Source organism: Silurus aristotelis (assembly GCF_946808225.1).
Source record: "Silurus aristotelis genome assembly, chromosome: 27".
Classification (NCBI taxonomy): Eukaryota; Metazoa; Chordata; class Actinopteri; order Siluriformes; family Siluridae; genus Silurus; species Silurus aristotelis.
The window spans coordinates 999,484-1,024,687 of NC_139600.1; the positions used below are offsets into that span (position 1 = coordinate 999,484).

Here is a 25,204-nt window from a genome sequence, read left to right on the forward strand (position 1 = left end):
GGATTTAAAGGTTGTGAGTTTAAATCCCACCCACACCAAACAAACCATGCCTGGGCCGCTGAGAAAGTCCTTAAGCCCCATAACTGTGCTCAGATAAATAAGATAACGATGTCTTTCTGGATAAGGGTGTCTACCCAATGCTGTAAATGTAGATTCTGATTCGAGTGTGATTCTAAATCTTACATTACAAACATTAAAACATTTTAAACACTGGAGCGTGAGGAGGATCATGAGCACCGTGTGTGATTATGAGTGATGTCCTTTCTACAGTCTACAGTCAGAAAGGCAAAGAGACGACTGAGAAAAACACTTAAAGTCAGTAATTCATGAACCACTGATTTAATGTGATCTGGTCTGAAACCAAATTATATGTAAAACGCTACATGTGGCAGAATCTATATGGGGCAGATGTTTTAAGACAGGTTCCTCTCAGGGTTTATTGAAGTTTTAATGTTCTGCTTGAAGGTATCAAACACCACGTCCTTCACCGCAACTCTGCAGGGACTGGAAATGAGTTTTACTTCATACAAAAAAACAGAAATGGAACTAATTTACATTTACAGCATTTGGTAAACGTCGTTATCCTGAGTGACTTACAATGATCTCATTCAGACACCTGAGCAGGTGAGGGTTAAGGGCCCCACTCAAGGGCCCTGCTCAAGGACCCAGCTTGGTGCTTGCTGGGATTTAAACTCATGCCCTTCTGTTCACATTTTAACCAGCAGGAGGAGGAGAAGAGACTGAGTTAAGGATTGATCACTTTTTATTTTAGCTCTAATTCCCCCAACAGCCATGCTTCTCATCCAGGCCGATTGGTGGCAGCACAGAGTCGAACTCTGGTCCTCCATAGAAGAAGAAGAAAAAGTAAAAGCGCTTCAGCTTGGGTCTGCGCGAAATGATGACGTAGTCAGACTGCGTCACCACTACAGCTGCTGCGGCAGGAATTCCGCTCCTGTTCCTATACCTGGTTATGTTTTTATTATTATAGTTACAGATTTCTGATAATATACGATTATTAAATTCAGAACGACACGGTGAGGAGCAGCAGGAGCGTCTTTAGGACCCGGATGAAGGTAAGGATTTAATTATAATAATAATAATAAAAATAATAATAATAATAATAATAATAAAAATAATAATAATAATAATAATAATAAAAATAATAATAATAATAATAATAATAATAAAAATAATAATAATAATAATAAAGATAAAACGGGCGTCATGATCACCAGATTGTATAAATCATAAACTTTATATAAATTATATTTAAATCATATATACATGATATATCAACAACTCTTCCCTACCAGCAGGAGAGATTTCATATCATTAATGTGGCAGATGTTACACATCTGGCTGTTTTCAGCCTTTACACATCTGTCAAAATAGACAGTCTTCCAGATCTTCCACACCATGAGATCACATCAAGATCTTTTCCAAACCATAACTTTAGAGCCCAGTGCAAAAGTTTGCGCACCCCTGCCCTATAAACCAGGGATAAATCAATACACTGGTAACTTTTTTGCACTTTTCCGAGTACAAATCTTTCGATTTTGACCATCAGGAAACCAGAATTTCCCGCAGATGACTCGAGCAGGTGTGTCGAGCAGAAAACCCACCTACATAGAGCTCAAAATGAGTGTTCTTTTATATCCAGCCGTAAAAATGAGAATTAATAAAACCCCTAAACTTCTCCTCCTCCTCCCTGTTTATCTCTTCGTGCAGAATCCAGATAAGGAGACAGGTTTCAGTCCAGACGCTCTGTTAATCTCGCTCAGAGACTTTGAGAAGGTTTGAGTAGAAGAAAAACAAGACCATAAAACCCTTACTGCATTACGCTTAAAAACACAAGACGGCTTTTCTTCTCAGAAATTACGTATATATTAATCTACAAAATGTGTCACCAAAGAAAATACTAGAAAACGTACAGAACGTTCAACTTCTGGACTTCATCTAACGTCTCATTGTACCCACTTTGATCGTACCATGGAAATAGCTACTGATTCAGGCATGGCATTGACAAAAAAACAATAAACAAACAAACACACAATTGTAAACTACGTCTTTGGATGCAGGAGCATTAAATCTTCCCTTCAAGACCCAAACCCTGTTCCAGCTCCATGAAGATCTGGTTGGATGTGTGTGGACAGGTGTCAGACAGTGACTCTGTGACTTTGACTCACTGACTTGGTGACTCACCTACTCAGTGACTCTCTTAAACACTAAATCTTTAAACCTGTGACTCACTGACTCTGTTACTCATTGACAATGACTCTTTGACTCAGTGGCTCTTTGACTCACTGACTCTTTGACACAGTGACCGTGTCTCACTGACTCTGTGACTCATTGACACTGACTCTTTGACTCCGTGACACAGTGACTCTTTGACTCAGTGACTCTGTGACTGCGGCTCAGTAAATCGGTAACTCGTTGACACACTGGCTCGGTTACACAGTGACTCACTGACTCTGACTGCGGTTCAGTGAATCAGTAACACTGACTCTTTGACTCATTGGCACACTGACTCTTTGACTCATTGACAGTGACTCACTGACTCAGTGACTCTGTAATGTTTGAGGTGGTTTGTTTACTGAGTGTTTTTTCCTCCTGGTCTCCGGTTGTGTAGGATGGCGGGGGTGTTCGACATCGACCTGGAGTCAGAGGACGTGAGCGACGCGGAGGTCAGAAAGTCACGCCGATGAGCTCCGAGTCTTATTACTGTTCCTCCATTAAACATCTTCTCCCTTAAATTAATTTCTGTCTATTTTACAGGATGAAGTGTGCGACTTCACAGTGGAGGAAATCGAACCGTACGTGTCTCTCGCAGTGCCTGTGATTTAATACTCGTACGTCGCTGATATCCAGGAAAAGATATGACATGATATTCACGTGTTTATAGCGGCGAGACGGAGGAGGTGGAGCTCACCAGCGCCAGCGTCAACAGGGACAGCGAGAGAGTCGGACCCGACTGCTTCGAACTGCTCACCGTACTCGGGAAAGGAGCTTACGGCAAGGTGTGTGTGTGTGTGTGTGTGTGTGTGTGTGTGTGTGTGTGTGTGTGTGTGTGTGAGAAAGAGAGAGATCCTGAAAGCTAGTAATTACCACATTCCCCAAACATTCCCCTGTCTGCTTCTTTTTTTTTCCAGGTTTTCCAGGTCCGGAAAGTCCAGGGAAGTCAGACAGGAAAAATATTCGCCATGAAAGTTCTGAAAAAAGTTCGTTCCCTTTTTATTCTCACGTGAAAACTCGGAGCGGAGCAGGTGCTGTACAAGTATCTGAGGTGTTTGATGGATTGTTGTGTTGCCAGACCCATGATAAAGCTGTTATAAATGCAGGAATTCATTCCTCTGGTTAAATCTGGTTTATGAGGCAGGACCTGCAGTGGAAAACGTACTATTTAGCTGTATTTTACTAGTTCCTGCGTGTGTGGACATGAAAAAGACACTGATGTACCCGATGTATAGAAGTATTGAGTATAAACTGATGTATTAGAAGTGAAAGAGTGAAATATGACGCTCACGTGTTGCACATATAAACACACCCATGTCGTCTTCCAGGCAAAAATCGTGTGCAGTGCGAAGGACACGGCTCACACAAGGGCAGAGCGAGAGATCCTGGAGACGGTGCGTCACCCCTTCATCGTGGACCTGTGGTATGCCTTTCAGACGGGCGGAAAACTCTACCTCATACTGGAGTGTCTGAGCGGTGGGTGTGGTGGAAACATCTCCTGAAGCTACTACCAGCTAATGAGGGCTTTAGAAACCTGAATAACTCGACTGTGCAATTTACTGTAAACAAGAGGACACCTTACATATCATACCTTCCATAGGATACAGATGTGCAGTGGGGTATTGATGCGTACAGGATACAGATGTGCAGTGGGGTATTGATGCGTACAGGATGCAGATGTGCAGTGGGGTATTGATGCGTACAGGATGCAGATGTGCAGTGGGGTATTGATGCGTACAGGATGCAGATGTGCAGTGGGGTATTGATGCGTACAGGATGCAGATGTGCAGTGGGGTGTTGATGCGTACAGGATGCAGATGTGCAGTGGGGTGTTGATGCGTACAGGATACAGATGTGCAGTGGGGTGTTGATGCGTACAGGATACAGATGTGCAGTGGGGTGTTGATGCGGACAGGATACAGATGTGCAGTGGGGTGTTGATGCGGACAGGATACAGATGTGCAGTGGGGTGTTGATGCGTACAGGATACAGATGTGCAGTGGGGTGTTGATGCGTACAGGATACAGATGTGCAGTGGGGTGTTGATGCGGACAGGATACAGATGTGCAGTGGGGTGTTGATGCGGACAGGATGCAGATGTGCAGTGGGGTGTTGATGCGGACAGGATGCAGATGTGCAGTGGGGTGTTGATGCGGACAGGATACAGATGTGCAGTGGGGTGTTGATGCGTACAGGATACAGATGTGCAGTGGGGTGTTGATGCGGACAGGATGCAGATGTGCAGTGGGGTGTTGATGCGGACAGGATACAGATGTGCAGTGGGGTGTTGATGCGTACAGGATACAGATGTGCAGTGGGGTGTTGATGCGTACAGGATACAGATGTGCAGTGGGGTGTTGATGCGTACAGGATACAGATGTGCAGTGGGGTGTTGATGCGTACAGGATACAGATGTGCAGTGGGGTGTTGATGCGGACAGGATACAGATGTGCAGTGGGGTGTTGATGCGGACAGGATACAGATGTGCAGTGGGGTGTTGATGCGGACAGGATACAGATGTGCAGTGGGGTGTTGATGCGGACAGGATACAGATGTGCAGTGGGGTGTTGATGCGTACAGGATACAGATGTGCAGTGGGGTGTTGATGCGTACAGGATACAGATGTGCAGTGGGGTGTTGATGCGGACAGGATACAGATGTGCAGTGGGGTGTTGATGCGGACAGGATACAGATGTGCAGTGGGGTGTTGATGCGGACAGGATGCAGATGTGCAGTGGGGTGTTGATGCGGACAGGATGCAGATGTGCAGTGGGGTGTTGATGCGTACAGGATACAGATGTGCAGTGGGGTGTTGATGCGTACAGGATACAGATGTGCAGTGGGGTGTTGATGCGGACAGGATGCAGATGTGCAGTGGGGTGTTGATGCGGACAGGATACAGATGTGCAGTGGGGTGTTGATGCGTACAGGATACAGATGTGCAGTGGGGTGTTGAGGTTTACTCAGGTGATGATGTGTGATTTTTAAAACCCCATGAATGCAGGTGGTGAACTGTTCATGCAGCTGGAGAAGGAGGGGATCTTCATGGAGGACACGGCCTGGTATGAAACATTCTGAAAATGCACGTTTTTAATTTTCGATATCAAAGTTGAACTTTTCCCCTCCGACTGTTAGGAAGCGACACTGGAGACTCCTTCCATAAACAGGACCTAAACATCAGCATGCAGAAAACCTCACGTCACATTACACCCCACATCCCACACCGTATCACGTCACATCACACACGCAGCTGCTGGAGTTCACTGGTTTTTATGAGAAGTTTGCCGTGTTTTTCCCCTGAGGGCCAAACTTCCAAAACTCATAAAGATTCCTCGTCCAGATCTGGACTTTGTTTTGTTCTTTTTTCTGCAGTTTTTATCTGGCTGAGATAACGTTAGCACTGGGACACCTGCATTCCAACGGGATCATCTACCGAGACCTGAAACCCGAGAACATCATGCTCAATCACGAAGGTGTGTGAGGGTGTGTGAGACAGGAAGGTTATGTTTGCACCTCTTTAAACCTGTTGATCAGGTCGAGGCCCGCAGGCTGGAGGTGTTGTGGAATGAAAGGTGTGATGTTTGTTTTCTGGTGTGTGTGGGTGTGTGTGAGTGAGTCAGGCAGAAAGCGAGCCTGAACATCTTTCTGATCATCTTCATCTCCTGCATGAATCACAAACTCTTCCCACTAATCACAATCAGTTTAATCTTATCATAACCAGATGTTCTCTGACATCATCTGTTCCTTTTCAAGGCCACATTAAGCTCACGGACTTTGGCCTGTGTAAGGAGTCTATCCATGACGGCAGCGTCACACACACCTTTTGTGGAACCATCGAGTACATGTGAGTTGTGTTATAGCACATCTATCTGTCAAATGTCCACAGGATTCAGTAACACAGGTTTACCACTAGAGGTCACTGATGTTAGTTTTGCATTATAAGTTTGACCCATTGAACAGCAATCCATGTGTGTGTACATTGTTTATTTAAGGGCTCCAGAGATTTTGAATCGCTCAGGACACAACCGAGCCGTGGACTGGTGGAGCCTCGGAGCGCTGATGTACGACATGATGACCGGCTCGGTGAGAGAGAGAGAGAGAGAGAGAGAGAGAGAGAGAAGGAAGAGAGGGAGATGCATTGTATAGGAAAAGGAGAGAGAAACATTTTTTAATATTTAAATAAAATTACAAATTCATTAGACGAAGCAAGTACTCGAGTCAAAAATAATAACAAATAATTTATTTTAATTAATAAAGTAATTAATATTTTATATACATTTTTTAATTAAACCTTTACTGTTTTTTTTAAAAGATAATGTCAAGTATTATTTTATATTAAATATAAATAATATTAAATTTATTACATATTATTTTTTGTCTATATTTTTGAGACATAAATAAATATATCTTCTCTTCTTCTCTTCTCTCTCAGCCTCCGTTCTCAGCTGAAAACAGGAAGAGGACCATTGACAAAATCCTGAAGTGTAAACTGAACCTTCCTCCGTACCTCACGCCAGACGCCAGAGAAGTGATCAAAAAGGTAGTCTGATACCAGTGGCTCTACTTCAAGAACACAAACGGAGATCAGATTGCGTGGGTAAAATCAAGGTGTTCGCATCGGATTTCGAGAAATCCGATCTGTGCCGCAGAGAGCGACTTGAATTACCACGATGTGCTGCCAAAAGTATTGGGACACCTGGCTTTTCCAGCTGTGCGCTTTATTCTCTAATTAAAGACACACAGTTGAACAGGACGTCTTTGGAGCATGAAGTTTTTCCATTACTTCAAGAAGGAGCCCGAAACACCTGTTGCAGCTCCATGGAAGATCTGCTAAAGACATCCAGCCGTATCGTACCTTGTAGCTGAATGAATCTCCACAAAATCTAGTGGAACATCTTCCCAAAAGAGTGGAGCTTCTTATAGGAGTGAATTGGGAACTAAATATGGAACGAGGTGTTTAAAGTATATACAGCCAATCGTGTTCTGCTCGGGGTGTCCCCAAACTTTTCCCCATATAGTCAGCTGAAATTGAAATCCGATGATTGATATATTGATTTAAATAATCAGATGACTGGGGTGGATTCTGTCTTATTTAGCTTTTTAACATGTAAATCTGTTTTTTCTTTTTCCCTCTTTTTTTTTCTCCCAGTTGTTGAAGAAGAACCCGGCTCAGAGACTGGGCTCCAGTAAAGCCGATTGCGCAGACATCCAGGTGAGACCCACCTGTCCAACAGAAACACTTCTCTACACACCAAACTGTGATTCTCTCTCTCTCTCTCTCTCTCTCTCTCTCTCTCTCTCTCTCTCTCTCTCTCTCTCTCTCTCTCTCTCTCTCTCTCTCTCTCTCTCTCTCTCTCTCTCTCTCTCTCTCTCTCTCTCTCTCTCTCTCTCTCTCTCTCTCTCTTTAGCATGGGCTGAGACTGGATCCATATTGTGTTTGTTTTTCTCTCTATTTTACAGAAGCAGCCTTTCTTCCGTCACATTAACTGGAACGATCTGCTGAATAAACGAGTGGAGCCACCCTACAGGCCCTCGCTGGTACTGCATGCACAGTCTTCTTTTGCTTCATAAAACTAAAACACACACACACACAATACACAACCACTTTGTTTCTCTATCAACATCAGCTTGTCCTCTATCTCTCTTTCACCTTTCTGTCTCTCAGCACTCGGATGAAGACGTCAGTCAGTTTGACAGTCGTTTCACCAGACAGACACCAGTGGACAGTCCAGACGACACGACACTGAGTGACAGTGTTGATCATGCGTTTGCTGTAAGACTAAAAACACACACACTGATTTGTTCCTGTTGTTGATCTACCCTTGGTTTTTTGAGTGTGTGTGTGTGTGTGTGTGTGTGTGTGTGTGTGTGTGTGTGTGTGTGTGTGTGTGTGTGTGTTACAGGGCTTCACCTACGTGGCCCCCTCAGTGTTGGAGAGCCTGAAGGAGGGGTTCTCAGTGGAACCGCGGTTACGGCCCGTCCGCAGACACAACAGCAGCCCTCGCACCCCACTCAGGTGAGACGTGAGCACCGGCATCCCTCGTCTGAGATTTCTTACCAATACAACTGTAGTGTATACTACTACATACAACTACATACTACTGCATACAACTACTACATACTACTACTGCATACTACTACATACAACTACTACATACAACTACATACTACTGCATACAACTACTACATACTACTACATACAACTACATACGACTACATACTACTACTACATACAACTACATACTACTGCATACAACTACATACTACTACTACTACATACTACTACATAATACTGCATACAACTACTACATACTACTACTACTACATACAACTACATACTACTACTACATACTGCTACTACATACTACTACTACATACAACTATGTTCTACTACATACTACTACATACTACTACTAAATACAACTACATACAACTACGTACTACTACTACTTACAACTATGTACTACTACATACTACTACTACTACATACAACTACATACTACTACTACATACAACTACTACTTACAACTACATACTACTACATACTACTACTACATACAACTACATACTAATACTACATACAAATACATACTACTACTACATACAACTACATACAACTGCATACTAATACTACATACTACTACATACAACTACATACTAATACTACATACAACTACATACTACTACTACTACATACAACTACATACAACTGCATACTAATACTACATACTACTACATACAACTACATACAACTTCATACTACTACATACAACTACATACTACGACTACTACATACAACTACATACAACTGCATACTAATACTACATACTACTACATACAACTACATACTAATACTACATACAACTACATACTACTACTACTACATACAACTGCATGCTAATACTACATACAACTACATACTACTACATACAACTACATACTACTACATACAACTACATACTACTACATACTACTAATACTACATACAACTACATACTACTACTACTACATACAACTACATACTAATACTACATACAACTACATACTACTACTACTACTACATACAACTGCATACTAATACTACATACTACTACATACAACTACATACTACTACATACAACTACATACTACATACAACTACATACAACTACATACTAATACTACATACTACTACTACTACATACAACTGCATGCTAATACTACATACAACTACATACTAATACTACTACTACTACATACAACTACATACAACTGCATACTAATACTACATACTACTACATACTACTACATACTACTACATACAACTACATACAACTACATACTAATACTACATACAACTACATACTACTACTACTACATACAACTACATACAACTGCATACTAATACTACATACTACTACATACAACTACATACTACTACATACAACTACATACAACTACATACTAATACTACATACAACTACATACTACTACTACTACTACATACAACTACATACAACTGCATGCTAATACTACATACTACTACATACTACTAATACTACATACAACTACATACTACTACTACTACATACAACTACATACTAATACTACATACAACTACATACTACTACTACTACATACAACTACATACAACTGCATACTAATACTACATACTACTACATACAACTACATACAACTACATACTAATACTACATACAACTACATACTACTACTACTACATACAACTGCATGCTACTACTACATACTACTACATACTACTACATACAACTACATACAACTACATACTACTACTACTACATACAACTACATACAACTGCATACTAATACTACATACTACTACATACAACTACATACAACTACATACAACTACATACTAATACTACATACAACTACATACTACTACTACTACTACATACAACTACATACAACTGCATACTAATACTACATACTACTACATACAACTACATACAACTTCATACTACTACATACTACTACATACAACTACATACAACTACATACAAATACTACATACAACTACATACTACTACTACTACATACAACTACATACAACTGCATACTAATACTACATACTACTACATACAACTACATACTACTACATACAACTACATACTACATACAACTACATACTACTACTACTACTACATACAACTACATACAACTGCATGCTAATACTACATAAAACTACATACTACTACATACAACTACATACTACTACATACAACTACATACTACTACTACTACATACAACTACATACTAATACTACATACAACTACATACTACTACTACTACATACAACTACATACAACTGCATACTAATACTACATACTACTACATACAACTACATACTACTACATACTACTACATACAACTACATACTACATACAACTACATACAACTACATACTAATACTACATACAACTACATACTACTACTACATACAACTGCATGCTAATACTACATACTACTACATACAACTACATACAACTACATACTAATACTACATACAACTACATACAACTGCATACTAATACTACATACTACTACATACAACTACATACTACTACATACTTTACCTTCTGAAAGCTTCTGATATTTCAGTCTCAAGTGTTTGAGAAAAATAATCATGTTCTCTCTCTCTCTCTCTCTCTCACATTAGCCCTCTCTCCGAGCCCTTTAAGATCAGTATTGAAAGAGAGGAGGAGCCTCCTGCTCAAGCCACGCCCCCTGCTGTTGAAAACGGAGCCTCCAAGCCAATCAGAACTCCGGGACGCAACAAGAAACAAAAAGGCCGTCGTGGTGGGAAATGACTCTTTCTGTCTATCAATCAATCAATTAATCAATCAATCCGGGTCGCAAAGGGGAGGAAAAATTCTAATAAAATCTTTGCAGAAACTTTAAATATAGGAAACTTACCAGGAATTAATGGGAATTAATTAATTAGATATTTGGGGAAATTTATATTAACTGTATTATATACAAACATAAATATAAAAATGTTGTTTGTTTAAGGTGACGCATAGAAACAAATACAGATTTTTAAAAATTTATATTTTTGACTGATTTAATTGTTAGTATTTTTTTTTTTTTTTTTTTTTGCATGATCGCTGACACAGCACGTTTTAAACACAAATATATGCAATATTTATGTAATTTTACCTGAAGACTCGCCAAGATGGGCGTTTTTTTGACGTACAGGATTCAAGTGTGTGATGGAGGACTGTACAGTGCATGTAGGGGGCGTGGCCTCAGTGACCCTGCAGTAAGTGTGTGCATGTGACTGATGAATGTGCAGGTAGAAATTCAGCTGAAACTGCATTTAAATCTGTTTATTTTTTTATTATTTAATTTTTTTTTTTGTTTTAGTTCCGTTGCCTGCAATTTTGTCAAATTCCGTTAATTTCTGTGGAAAATTTGCAGTCTTGAAAATTCCGGATTTTTTTTTCAACCCTACATTCCTTCGATCAGATTTCTGCAGGATGTGAAAGTGTCCCTTACCAACCAATACCTCTCACCTTCCCTCTCTTTCTCTTTCTCCCTCCCTCCCTCCTTCTCTATCTCTCTCTCTCTCTCTCTCTCTCTCAGCTCAAACCAAAGACTCTTGACAGGAGAACGAAAACAAGGCGTCCGAAGCCTGTCGGGATCGCGGGAACGCGGCGATGCTGACTGCGCTTTATTAACACGTGTTTGCGGAAAGCTTTCGGATCATGTGACCGCATGTGGAAGAACATTTTCACACAAAAAAATGTACAATGTCATCTGGAGTTTATTTTATTTACAGGACAATCAAAGATATAATTATTATTACGTTTTGTTTGAAAATGTATTTAAACAAATGATTTGCTATTTTTTTTTGACGATTTGTTTTTCCTCAAATTTGGGGATTTTCCTCTATAAAAAACTAATAAATCCATCACAATCAAACATCCTGAAATATTTATTTATTCGAGGAAATCATCCTCCCACTTTGAAATCATCCGAACGCTTCTAACCAGCTAACGTGGTGCTTCCACCACCATGTTTTACAGCAGCGTAAGATCCTCCTTCTCCGGCTCCGTCGTCTCCTCCTTCAGCTCCACCGACGACATGCTGTCTTCTTGTTGGTTACTCTTCCTGTCCTCTTCTTCATCCTTAATCGGTTTCTCCATCATTCCGCCGCCTCTCAAGCTCGAGTAATCATCAGACGAATCGTCGTCCTCGTTATCGTCTCCTTGCTTTTTTTCTTCTCCTGCCTCGGCTATTCCCGCCTCCATGTCCTCCCCGTTCTCGTCTTTTTTGGGAGACGGTCTCAGAAGCGCCACAGCCACTGCCCAGGTGTTCCTCAGGCTCTCCGCTAGAAGCCTCCTGGTTTCTGGGAAGGAGGGACGTCCGTGATCAGTGTACCATTTATAAGCGAAGACGAGCAACCCGATTAAGAAGAAGAAGAAGAGAATCAAGCAGACGGTGGTTGACGTTTGCGAATGTGACCTCGTGGAAGGCGTGATGGTAGTAGAACCTCCGGACTGCACCGTCGTCGGCGGAGGTTTGTGCGTGTTTGAGAAGGTGGCGCGGGCCGTGGGCTTGTGTGAAGCTGTCGTGGTGAAGGAGACGGAGGTGGAGGGTGTGATGGTTGGAGATGCACTTTCAGGGATGTTTGTGGTGTTTGCCCTCGGTGTCGTTATTGTAGTCGCGTTGCTGTTGGAATCTCCACAGAAGACAGGAGGCAGAACGAGGAGCAAACCGAGGAATACGGACGTCGGCCTCATGATGCCTGAGCAGGGAACAAACAACATACTGGTTAAACTGGTCATGATTAAAAAAAAACATCATAGTATAGCACTTTATTACTTCACCACTCCAAGACGTGATCTCTGTTCCTCTGATTTCACTCTTTTTGTTCTTCCTCCTGCACATTTAGGCTTTTTTTCCTCCCATCCAACAAATAAATCTGGAATTCTTTTCCCATTGAGATTAGACAAGCTGAAACTTTTAGTGCTGAAGTCTGTCTGCACTTAAAACCTAATTTTTTAGAATAGAATTTGGGTAATTAAAAAATTATAATAATAATAATATATAATAATAATAATAATAATATATATATTTTTTTTTTAAGTAGTTTTTTTAATTTCTCATTTCCTCCAGCATTGGGATCGAATTTAAATAATAAACATTTGATTTAAAATTTATTTATGTATTTTTTCCACTGGAGAATCTCTCTGTAGAACTGTGACCGAAACCAATTTTTTAAACTGCTTTCTAAGTTTTTTTCTGAGTACAAAAAAAAAAAACAAAAAGAGACGAGAGAATGGTTTCGAACATGCAAACGTACTCCATCAGTAAATATGAAAGTTGTCTCTGGAATCTACTGAATGGTGATCTGATGGAACAGAATGTACGAAGACACAATGTTTTAGGACGTAGCAGGAAATGACTCACAATTATGTAACAAAATGAGGTTTATAGGTCAAAAAAACAACCAAAAAATCTATACAAATTCATGAAGAATGAAATATTCAGGGATCCTGAAATAAATCTACATCATAAAGAAGATTTTACTCGGGATTTCACGTCCCATCATTTTTTTTTTTTCTTCCTTTACCTTTTCTAATTGAGTTATTATTTCATTCATACATACTGTGTGTGTGTGTGTGTGTGTGTGTGTGTGTGTGTGTGTGTGTGTGTGTGTGTATATACACGTCTGTAAAATGAATGAACAGTGAAAAGAAATCAAGTTAAAAACATCAGTTTAACACTCGGCCTGTTTCTTCATACATTAATCCATGGTGTAACCGGTGATGTGTTTATACAGATGTGACACAGAAAGCGAGGTGTTGAAGGCGACGAGTTTTACAAAAGGAAGAAAAAAGGGTGTTAAGTGTTTTATGGCTTTGATCCTGTTGTGTTGCCACCGGATACAGGAAACCACCTCTCTTTGTCTTTTATGAACATGCAGGTATTGTAAAAAAAATATATATATATATATATATGTGTGTGTGTGTGTGTGTGTGTGTGTGTGTGTGTGTGTGTGTGTGTGTGTGTGTGTAAATAAAAATATAAATAACAGATCCTGGCATAAAAGCTGCTGTTCCCCCAGAATGTCACTGAATCTCCAGGTTTTCATGCATAATGATGATGATATATAGTGTAGATTTCCACCTGCTCTGTTTATTTATTCACGGAAACATTTTTTTTTATTGAATTACGGCATCTGCATTCTGCAGGTTTGTGCTTGGGGTCTGCAAATCTTTGCATCACAGGAAGTGTGGTTGAGTCTGTGCACTTTAGGCACGCATGCTACCTGTACACCATGCTGCAGCTGTGGACGTGCAGAGCATTGTGTGTGTGTGTGTGTGTGTGTGTGTGTGTGTGTGTGTGTGTGTGTGTGTGTGTGTGTGTGTGTGTGTGTGTGTGTGTGTGTGTGTGTGTGTGTGTGTGTGTGTGTTTGTGCGCATTTGAATGCACATCACGCAATGGAAGGAACAGATCTTTTTGTATTTCACTGATATAATAAAGGAAATGTTGTGTTATATCCATACAGCGGTTGTTTCGGGGAATAATGTAGAAGTTTGAGCTCCAAAAAAATGTGAGGATTATAACTTTTTTTTTAAAGCTAAAGTTCTAAAAAAAAAAAAAATGTGGAAATTTTTACAGAAAAATACGATGATTGCCCAATATACACTATATTTCCAAAAGTATTCGGACACCCGGCCTTTCCTGCTCTATGTGCTTATTTTCTAAACTGTCACCACCGCGACTGTACAGGACGTCTTTAGATGCACTATAATAAAATTGTGCATTAACTTGACCTTGTAGGCCCAAACCTGTTCCAACATGAAAGAAAGCTCCTTGAAGATCTGGTTTACATGCTTTGGAGAGGAAGATCTTGAGTGGCCTGCTATAAAGCTCTGATCTCATCCCTACTGAACATCTTTGAGATGAATGCCTTTCATAAAACCCTTGTGGATAAATACACATATCCATAAACACACTCCAGAATTTAGAGGAAAATCTTCCCAGAAGAGTGGAGGGAATTAGAAGAGTAAATTGGGACCAAATGTGGAATGTGATGCTCAAAAATGAGATTCATGACCAGGTGACCCAATACTTATGGCAATAGAGTGTATATCATTTCCATTATTTGTGAAATTGCTGAAGAAGTGTGAAGGTTGAGCTTTTAAAATCCTTTACATAACAAATTGAAATGGATGGAAGTTTTCTAAAAGGGTAAAAAGGAAAAACTGGGGATGAACGATGGACAGAAATAATGCAATATTTATAGAACTTTATATCGAGTGCAGTACAAATTCAGTAGCATACAGGAAACAGGTAAAACACTGGAGGTGTATTAGGAAAAAAGGCTGAAAAGCAAAACACAAATATATATATATATATATATATATATGAGAAAGAACTTACTGTGTTTTGGGTGATTTCTGGACCGAGAGAGATGAAGAGGCGCAGACTGAACAAGCTCCAGCACAAGTGTGAAACAAAGAAAGGTGGCGCGAAAAAGTAGAGGGAAAAAAAAAGTGGTGGTTGAAGAACCTCAAAAGACACCGCAGCGTGTGTGTAGAGTAGAAAGATGAATTTCTTGTCTTTCATCTTGCAGTATATTGTTTTAGTGGATAAAAAAGTTAAAGAGGCAAAAAGGCTATGAACAGATTTAAAAATGAACTTTTTTGAAAAAACATTTTTTTATTTATTTACTTTTTTTTAATTTTGTAGGCAATTGTACAAGACGTCTTCGGATGTGGTCGCATATTTTCCCTTTCCCTTCCCTTCGCATGAACTAGAAGACCCAAACCTGTTCCGTAAAGATCTGCTTTCCAAGGGTATTGGAAGTGTGTGAAAGATCTTCCTGCTCTAGAGCTCTAAACCCTATTGAACACCTTTTGGGATAAATGTTTCACACTGACCTCAGCTTAAACATGCATGAGCTTTAGCAACATAAATAAAACACAATGATTCATTCTTATGTAAATTAAATTCCAGTCACAAAAAAAATCTGCAGCTTTTGAATCAGATGATGCAGAAAGTGTGGAGACACATTGTTTTTTTTTGTGTTGTTTAAAAAAAAAAAAAAAACTATGATCGTCAATGTAGGTCAGTTTCATGTGTGGGTTTGTGGAAATTGTATACACACACACACACACACACACACACACACACACACACACACACACACACACACACACACACACACACACTCTTTTTTCCTGGCAGGGTTTTAATCTGCACAATGTTTAGAAGCGAGCATATAGACAGCACAATATATATTTATATATATTCAAATATATTTACATTTATTCATGTTAGCATTCATACAGAGTTTATTGGGTTTAAAAGCAAAATAATAAAAAAAAATTTTGAATAATAATTCTATAATTTATATGTTAACATTTATTCTTTAACTATTAAAACTATACCCGGGTTTTTAATCATAGCAGCAGGTGATTGTTTTACTTCATCTGAAACATTTATAACACGTACTGTATCTCCAATGCAGCAGGTCTTGGGTGGTGTTCCTGGTGTTCCTGTTATGCAGCAGTTAGAACCTAGAACAGCTCCAAGAAAGGACAACCAGTTATCCGGTATACGAGCGTTCTTCTGGAATTGGTGCGGGAATTCTTTTTTTCCAAGCGTGTCAAGCACCTTCTGCGATTGGTGCCGGATCAAAGGTGTCAAAACGGCGACATCTTCAGGAATAGGTCGAATAGGTGTGGGTGCAGAAGTGAAATCCTGTGGTTCGTTCTCCGACGATCATCATACACGAGTTGCTGAATGGTTTTCGGAGGTTGAGCTTGTTGAAGGTCTTCCTGATCTCTCGTCGTGTTCCAGTGATGTTCTTCCGCTCTTGAAGCACGTGTGTCGCTCGAAACACCTCGAACGTCTCGACGCAGCGTCGCCGTATGTCAATGGTACGTCACGTCAAACGTCTCTGTGGCAGGTTTGCCCAGTTTTACGTTTGCTTTGTTACAGCTCTTTGATCTAACTTGCTGTCGATGAAGAAATTGCAGACATGAAACCCACGTGGGTCAGAACAGCACCAGTAACACAATTAGTCTCAAATCCTTTTGATAACCACCTCGTAAGGTCATGTGGCTGTTACTTTGCCATGTGCCACCTTCCTGAACACTGATGCAGAACAAAGACGCCCCCTCATGGGAATGGGGTTCCCTAATAGTAGTGACCTCTTAGTATTTAATGGTGAATTTGTAAAAACTCTTCAGGAATGGTTTGAAAAACATGACAAAGAGTTCTAGGCATTGACTCGTCCTCCAGATAATCCAATTTGGGACATTCTGGACAAACAAATGGTATGAAGTGGTATTGGCTAATTATCTGTTGAGCTGTTCTATAGATGAGTCAGTGTTATTCCCTCATTATTTTATGTACAAGTAAGTTCAAATATAACACCTGCTTTAGGAGTAAAGTCTGTAGCTGTTCAATCTGAATATGGAATTAAAAAGATGTTACTTCTTATAAGGTATAAATTGACAGAAAAAGTCTAACAAACCCATGAAAAGGATGGATGGTCTAGTCAACTCAAAACAAAAAAGATAGCACTGTAAGCCCAAGAGGACCAGAAGCCTTGTGGACCACAGAGAACATCTGTGCTGGAGGACAAAATGATTCATTTCTTTTCTGTTACTGCAGCTGATATGAGCAAGAACCTTCTCCAGGAAGTAGGTGTATCCGGGTCAAAACCCAAACAATCAAGAGAAGGTCGACTACAAGATCTGATCTATTGATTAGATATAATATAATAAACCCAGGTGTTTCCCTTATTTAATTAAACTCCAAATGTTCTCCTCATTGTCTCTGTGTTGGCCTTCCAGAAGCAGGAGCACTTTAGCGCAACACAGAAAAGAGTCCATTGTCCATTGTTGTTCTGAGGTCCTTCACAATCTACTTAAACCAGGTTCAGCACCGCTTGCTGTAGATTTCCAAGAAAGGTCTTTAGGGACTTATTTTGGATGTACATGCTTTATATTTGTATTATATATATATATATATATATATATATATATATATATATATATATATATATATATATATATATATATATATATATATACTTGGTAGTGTTGTTGAGACCAGCAGCACCAGAGGTTGACTTCTTCTCCTGCTTTGCTTTGATGCTCTGCAGCTTTGCATTAATGCAGGTGTTTGCTTTGCTAATGCCTGGTCCCTATGTTTCATTTACTTGCTTCTGCATGTTTCATGTTCATCTTCTTCACTGTAGTGTTGTGGATTGCTTGTAAATGAGTGCATTTGTGGTCGTCACATCTGAATTTGTTTGGGTTGCATGGCAACGTGGTTAGATTGCGTGGTGACTACATCACATCGTTAAGGCTCCTTGTCGCGAGCTGGTGGTGGTCTTCGAACATTTAAAAAAAAAATTACATTTAAATCGTTTCCTTTTCACAAGGTTGAGGACATCTGGTGGACAAAAAGAGTAATGCACAAACAATCCTGTCTGTTTTAAAGTCCTCACAGTTCTGTTCAGCAGGTCTGGTTGTTGCAGTATTGTATTTCACATGTTGCTTTGTGGACAAATGGGGAGTTTAGTATTTGTGTGTGTGTGTGTGTGTGTGTGTGTGTGTGTGTGTGTGTGTGTGTGTGTGTGTGTGTGTGTGTGTGTGTGTGTGTGTGTGTGTGTGTCACAAAATTAAGTAGGTAAGAATCCCCCCCCACCAAGCATGTTGCTGTTGAACCCCTCTACAGGTAGGTTTTGGTACAGTTGGAAACTATGTACATATTATATTTACATTTATAGCATTTGTCAGACGCCCTTATCCAGAGCAGCTATGGGGTTAAGGGCCTTACTCAGGGTCCCAGGAGTGGCATTTATGCCATTTTATTTAACTGAACAGTTGAAGGTCAAGGCCCAGCACTGGCAGTTTAGAGGTGCCGGGGTATTTGAGTTTATAATGATTGTTCAACATTTTTTTTTACTTTTTTTTTCCATGTGCAATGAATATCAAGATAGTTGCTAATTGCTTTAGACTTTGTGGTTTAATGTCAAATGTAATTTGATGTGTTTTTTGTGTGTTATTTTGCCTTTGGCTGTGGAATAAGTTGCTCTCTGTGATATTTAGACCTGTGCTACTGGAAGATGGTCTTATGCAACACTGCTTCTCCTATGGAAAAAGTTTATTTGTTGTTGAAATTGTTGTAGAGTCCAGAATGAAGACTTGTCTAAAAATCCTTTAAGTAAATATAAAACTGAAGATTTTATTTGGCAAGAAAATGTAATCCAATAGTCACTTCTAATTAGAGTGTAAGAATCTATTCTTGCTCTGTTTCTGCTCTGTACTGCATCATGGAGATCTTCTTATATGATTACAGTTCTCTGTCATTTTTTTTTATAAAGGAATACAATGTTTTTAACATTGAAGTGATAATATTGTGCACGCTGAATATTGTATCTGATTCCTAACACATAGAAATATTTAACTGTCTGTTAAATGCTTTAATGTGATACTCCAAAACACAAGAAAATGGATTTAAAGTTGATAAACACAACTCATTTTATTTAATGCAACACTGTGATAGAGATTTTACAGACTATACAAATATACAATAAAATATATCTATAATCGAATCGAGTATCTATGCATCCAATGCACATCCTAACCTTTATTCAGAAGTAGAGCAAAACTGGTGCGTTGTGAGGAAAATTAAATCTACTGCATTTATGTGTTCATTCTATAGGTCTTTAAAGAGGAGTCAGACTGCTGTAGAGTCGATGTGGCTCGTTTCATTAAATCCTGGTTTCTCTCTGGCACATACTCCTTTCTTTTGGTTTGAGTAATGAAATCCTGATTATAATCTTCAGATGGAGCAGAAACATGGCATCTTTTTTGAAAGACTTGTTTGGTCTACTTTTAATATGAGTTACATGGTGTTGCAGTATGGAAAAGAAGCCATGTTGGTTCATTAGGCTTATTGACTGCTTGTACTAGTCAGAAGTCTTAGCTCAGTGGGTAAGGTGTTGGTTTACTAATCAGCAGATCCGCACAAGGCTGAGGGTTCAAGCCCTGGCATTGTCAGGTAGATTTTTTACCAAAATAAACTTGAAAAAGATCAACGTAACAAGCACTGGGCAGAAGTTGCAAAAGTGACACTCTGTCAGGTGATTGTGTTCAATTGTAGAAGGGAAGGAGAGCTATCCAAGCTGTCCCTTCGCCTTTACACTGAGGGACACCTCACTGATTTATCCAGATGTAACACTCGCTCTGACAAACCTTGAAAAGAAACTGTGTAAGCACCTCCAGAGAATTGAGATAAAAGGCAAACGTGGACGAAAAGTCCCCTTTGTTCTCACTCCTGATATGGTGACCTCAATTAGGTTACTTGTAAAGACTCGCCATAACTGTGATGTGCCTGATGAGAACGTGTTCATGTTTGGAAGATCACAAGCACTGAGTCACTTTAGATGATCAGACATTATTCGTCAGATTGCTTGAAGCTGTGGAGACTCCACTAGACTGAGAAAGCACATGGCCACTATTTCAAAGGTCCTTAATTAGAAAGACAATGAAATGGATGACCTTGCTGTCTTTTTAGGACACGACATCAGGGTGCATTGGCAGTACTAGAGGCTACCTGAAGGTACATTTCAGCTGGCGAAGATAAAGTTCTTCTAAAGTTTTTTCTAGCCATGGAGAGAGGACAACTATCTTAATTTAAAGAAAGGAATCTGAGGCCTGAGTAAATAAAGATGTTTTAAAAATCTTAAATTCCATGTTATGATTAACAGGAACACCACCGTTGGTTATAGATTATTTGATGGATGTAGCAGTTTAAAAAATATTTTTCCACTTATTCAGCTATAATTATTTTCTCTGTGGTTGCTGTGTTTACTAGAGAGAGTTCTGATGGACAGTGAAGGATCAGACTCTGAAAACGAGAAAGAAAACCATGCTTTACCTCCACCCTCAAATTCTCCAGGTATGTAGTGAGCTAATGTAGGGAATTATGCGAAAGCTAGAGGCGAAATGTTATGATATGTTATGAGTCACTTTTATCACAATTACTAATTACTTTTATTTTATTCAGGATCTTCACAAAACCCACAAAGAAAGTAGTTACAGAGGAGATCCAGGCTGTGGAATAGCCTCTAATGGACTACATTAGTTCTGGCAAGGTTCCTGGTAAAGGCCAGTGCATGGAGTGCATTGAAAAATCCCCAGCAGCACTTCAAGGGGGAGGTTAGGGTTAGGGTTAGGGTTAGGGTTAGGGTTAGGGTTAGGGGAGGCAGTCAAATGTTATGTAAAAAATCGCATTGATTCCATGAAGTGAAAAATGTAAAGGTGAAAAGCCTTTAATAGATGTTTTTTTTTTTATATGTTTGTTAAAGGCAACATGTTTGGAAACATTTTAGTTCAAGTTGCTGACAAATAAATGTTAAAGAGTATTAAGATATCACAGATTCTTGCTTTTGTGGAATTGCCCAAATGTCCAAAGTTTTTGGTTGTACATCAAATATCTTCTACTTCTACCTAATATTTATATAGATATATTACATAGCAATATATCTTGCAACACGGTTGATCATTATTTATTTTAGACCATGATATTGTTAATGAACATGAACTTGCTGCTTGTCATATAACATGAGTGTTGTAGATACCAAAATGTGGAACTTTTCTGACTCTCAGGATTGAAGAGAATTGAATGTGTTGAACAGGAAGTAAGCAAAGGTTTTTTACTGTTCACTTTCTTAGAAATTGCCTATTATTAAATACAAGAGATGATGGAAAATAGTGAAAAGCAAAATAAAATAAAAATAAAAACAATTTAATTCTCCCTTTTAAACAAAATTTTAATTATGGTCTGAACTTAATCTTCATCATCGTTAATGTTATGGACAGTTATAATTGCATGTAAATTGGATAATCTGCAGATAATTTATAATAGTGACGCCTAGAGGTGGTTGGTGGTAAGACAAAATAGGGACGTCCCAACCAGAATAGAAAAAACTGACAAAAATTGAGCTCTCTAAATTTGTGTATTTCGGAAAATAAAGATGATTTTTTTGGGGAAACAAAAAATCCAGAAGAGTCGTCTGACTTAAAATTGTGGCCTTAATGTATTTAGAAATCGGTGTCCCCACGAGTAACCACCCAGTCAGGAGTCCCCACCATGTAGCAAAAACGTGTGTGTGTGTGTGTGTGTGTGTGTGTGTGTGTGTGAGAGAGAGAGAGAGAGAGAGAGAGAGAGAGAGAGAGAGCGATGTGGGCCAAAGTCCTGCACACCAGGAAAGACGAGTGCTAAAAACACGGTTCTCAGCCTGGTACAGAACGAACAGCACCGTTTCAGCACCAGTGTAGTAGAAAGCACCAGAGCACATGGCAGGTGGGTGGGGCAGTGTAATCAAACATGGCTGGTGGCTAATAACAAAAGCAAAGTCTCCTCACCATTCTTGAGTAGAGAGGAGCATATAAAAGGAGACCATGAAGACAGCATGGAAGAGGTGATGTACACTACCCGGCAACAATCCTTAATAATACTGATTGGCAGAAATTGAAGATAAAAACAGCAAACAAAAGCCTAGCAACATCTGCCTGGGTCAGATTGTACAATGATATCAATAGCTGGCGCTGGTCTTTTAACGAACTCCCACTGAAGAAAGTTCCTTTTGCCAACTAGTACACTGATAATAAAATTGAACAAGAAACATGTGCAGGTAATAAATGGTGGGATGGATCATGTACCGGACGATGACAACACTTTAAAACCTCCATGGGCTTCTGGACAACCTAATAATTCTGGAGGGATTGAAACCTGTGCAGTGGTTTATAACAGACTGTACTCTGATGCAGCCTGCATTATTTCTTCTGTCACACCAGTAAGTCCTTCGTGTTTTTTTGTATTATATCTACTGCATTGTAACCTTACGTAAAAAACAATGAACTGAAGGTGTCACAAAACATATTCAAAAATACATTTCTAACTTAATATTAGTAAATAGTAAAAAAATATATATAATTTCTGACAAATAATTAATTACAATAATTATCATAGCTGCTTTGTGGTCAATAAAAGTTCTACTTTTTCATAGACAGGTGATAAGGTTTTATTGTGACTTCCAATATGCCTTGGTTTTTTTTTTTTTTTTTTTGTGTGTTGTCTGATTTTCATTGGATTTTTACATGCAATTGCTCAAATGTCCAAATGTAATCATGTTGTATTTTGGATCTAAAGTATACAACTTTTGTTCAGTAGGTGATTTACCTGTGCTGAGAGTAGAATTTAATGTGGTATTGATATTTAGAAAATGCATTACCTTCACTTGTGTAATAAGATACTCTGTGACTTTTAGACATGCGATGGTGAATCCTGGTCTGTAGTAACTCCGCTTTTCCTATGAAAAACAGGTGTTTGTTTTGTTTAGTTTTAGAATTAGAGAAGCCATCTTAAAGACTTATTTTACCTGTGAATCTTACATGGAGAACAGTGCTTTCTTTAATTTCCCAATAAAATCTATTTAAATAGTCACAATGAACTTCTACTTACACTGAGAATTTACTAGTGTAAGAAAATCCTGACCATTTTCTGGATTCACAGCATGAAGATCTTGGTGTATGATTACAACCCCGATTGTAAAATGTTTTGGGACACAGGGTTAAATGCATATAACTTGCACATGATTAGATTTTTATATTATTCACAGTAGAACATAGCAACATATCAAACATTTAAACTAAGGAAATTTATAAATAAGGCCATTTTTAAATTTGTTGGCTATAACATATCTCAAAAACGTGGGGACTGGAACATGTTTACCACGGTGTAGCATTCCCTCTTCTTTTTCCCTTTTCTTTTTATAAGTATTTAAACACCCTGCTATTTTGCAAGTTCTCCCACTTAGAAATCATGGAGGGGTCTCCACACAGATCTTCTCTAGATCAGTCAGGTTTCTGGCCTGTCGCTGAGAGACACAGAGTTTGAGCTCCCTCCAAAGATTCTCTATTGGGTTTAGGTCTGGAGACTGGCTAGGCCACACCAGAAACCTTGATATGCTTCTTACAGAGCCACTCCTTGGTTATCCTGGCTGTGTGCTTCGGGTCATTGTCATGTTGGAAGACCCAGCCTCGACCCATCTTCAATGCTCTAACTGAGGGAAGGAGGTTGTTCACCAAAATCTCGCAATACATGGCCTCGGTCATCCTCTCCTTAATACAGTGCAGTCGCCCTGTCCCATGTGCAGAAAAACACCCCCAAAGCATGATGCTACCACCCCCATGCTTTACAGTAGAGATGGTGTTCTTGGGATGGTACTCATCATTCTTCTTCCTCCAAACATGTTTAGTGGAATTATGACCCAAAAGTTCTATTTTGGTCTCATCTGACCACATGACTTTCTCCCATGACTCCTCTGGATCATCCAAATGGTCATTGGCAAACTTAAGACGTGCCTGGACATGTGCTGGTTTAAGCAGGGAAACCTTCCGTGCCATGCATGATTTCATACCATGACGTCTTAGTGTATTACCAACAGTAACCTTGGAAACGGTGGTCCCAGCTCTTTTCAGGTCATTGACCAGCTCTTCCTGTGTAGTTCTGGGCTGATTTCTCACCTTCCTCAGGATCATTGAGACCCCACGAGTTGAGATCTTTCATAGAGCCCCAGTCCGAGGGAGATTGACAGTCATGTTAAGCTTCTTCCATTTTCTAATGATTGCTCCAACAGTGGACCTTTTTTCACCAAGCTGCTTGGCAGTTTCCCCGTAGCCCTTTCCAGCCTTGTGGAGGTGTACAATTTTGTCTCTAGTGTCTTTGGACAGCTCTTTGGTCTTGGCTATGTTAGTAGTTGGATTCTTACTGATTGTATGGGGTGGACAGGTGTCTTTATGCAGCTAACGACCTCAAACAGGTGCATCTAATTTAGGATAATAAATGTAGTGGAGGTGGACATTTTAAAGGCAGACTAACAGGTCTTTGAGGGTCAGAATTCTAGCTGAT

General features: G+C 39.5%; 1 protein-coding gene across 6 annotated transcripts; it reads left to right on the forward strand.

Moving 5' to 3' along the window:
* Nucleotides 1-851: 851 nt before the first annotated feature.
* On the forward strand, nt 852-12,242 carry LOC310721002 (ribosomal protein S6 kinase beta-2-like; the record flags this gene model as incomplete). 6 transcript variants are annotated; one of them, XR_014531894.1, is made up of 18 exons in its annotated part: nt 852-1,073; nt 2,630-2,684; nt 2,776-2,813; nt 2,903-3,017; nt 3,150-3,218; nt 3,561-3,708; nt 5,237-5,294; nt 5,605-5,705; nt 5,986-6,076; nt 6,225-6,315; nt 6,665-6,772; nt 7,382-7,444; nt 7,693-7,770; nt 7,898-8,005; nt 8,136-8,248; nt 10,911-11,050; nt 11,417-11,513; nt 11,837-12,175. XR_014531894.1 is itself a non-coding variant. In XM_083532174.1 (18 exons), exons 2-18 carry the CDS (start codon nt 2,631-2,633, stop codon nt 12,240-12,242), a joined length of 1,845 nt encoding a protein of 614 aa, XP_083388300.1. In that variant the 5' UTR covers nt 852-1,073; nt 2,630. The 6 variants fall into 6 exon arrangements, 5 of the variants coding, with proteins under 5 accessions (XP_083388300.1, XP_083388302.1, XP_083388301.1 ...); XM_083532174.1 differs by having other exon boundaries at nt 11,450-11,513; nt 11,837-12,242; XM_083532176.1 differs by having other exon boundaries at nt 11,417-12,175.
* Between the last annotated feature and the right edge of the window lie 12,962 nt (nt 12,243-25,204).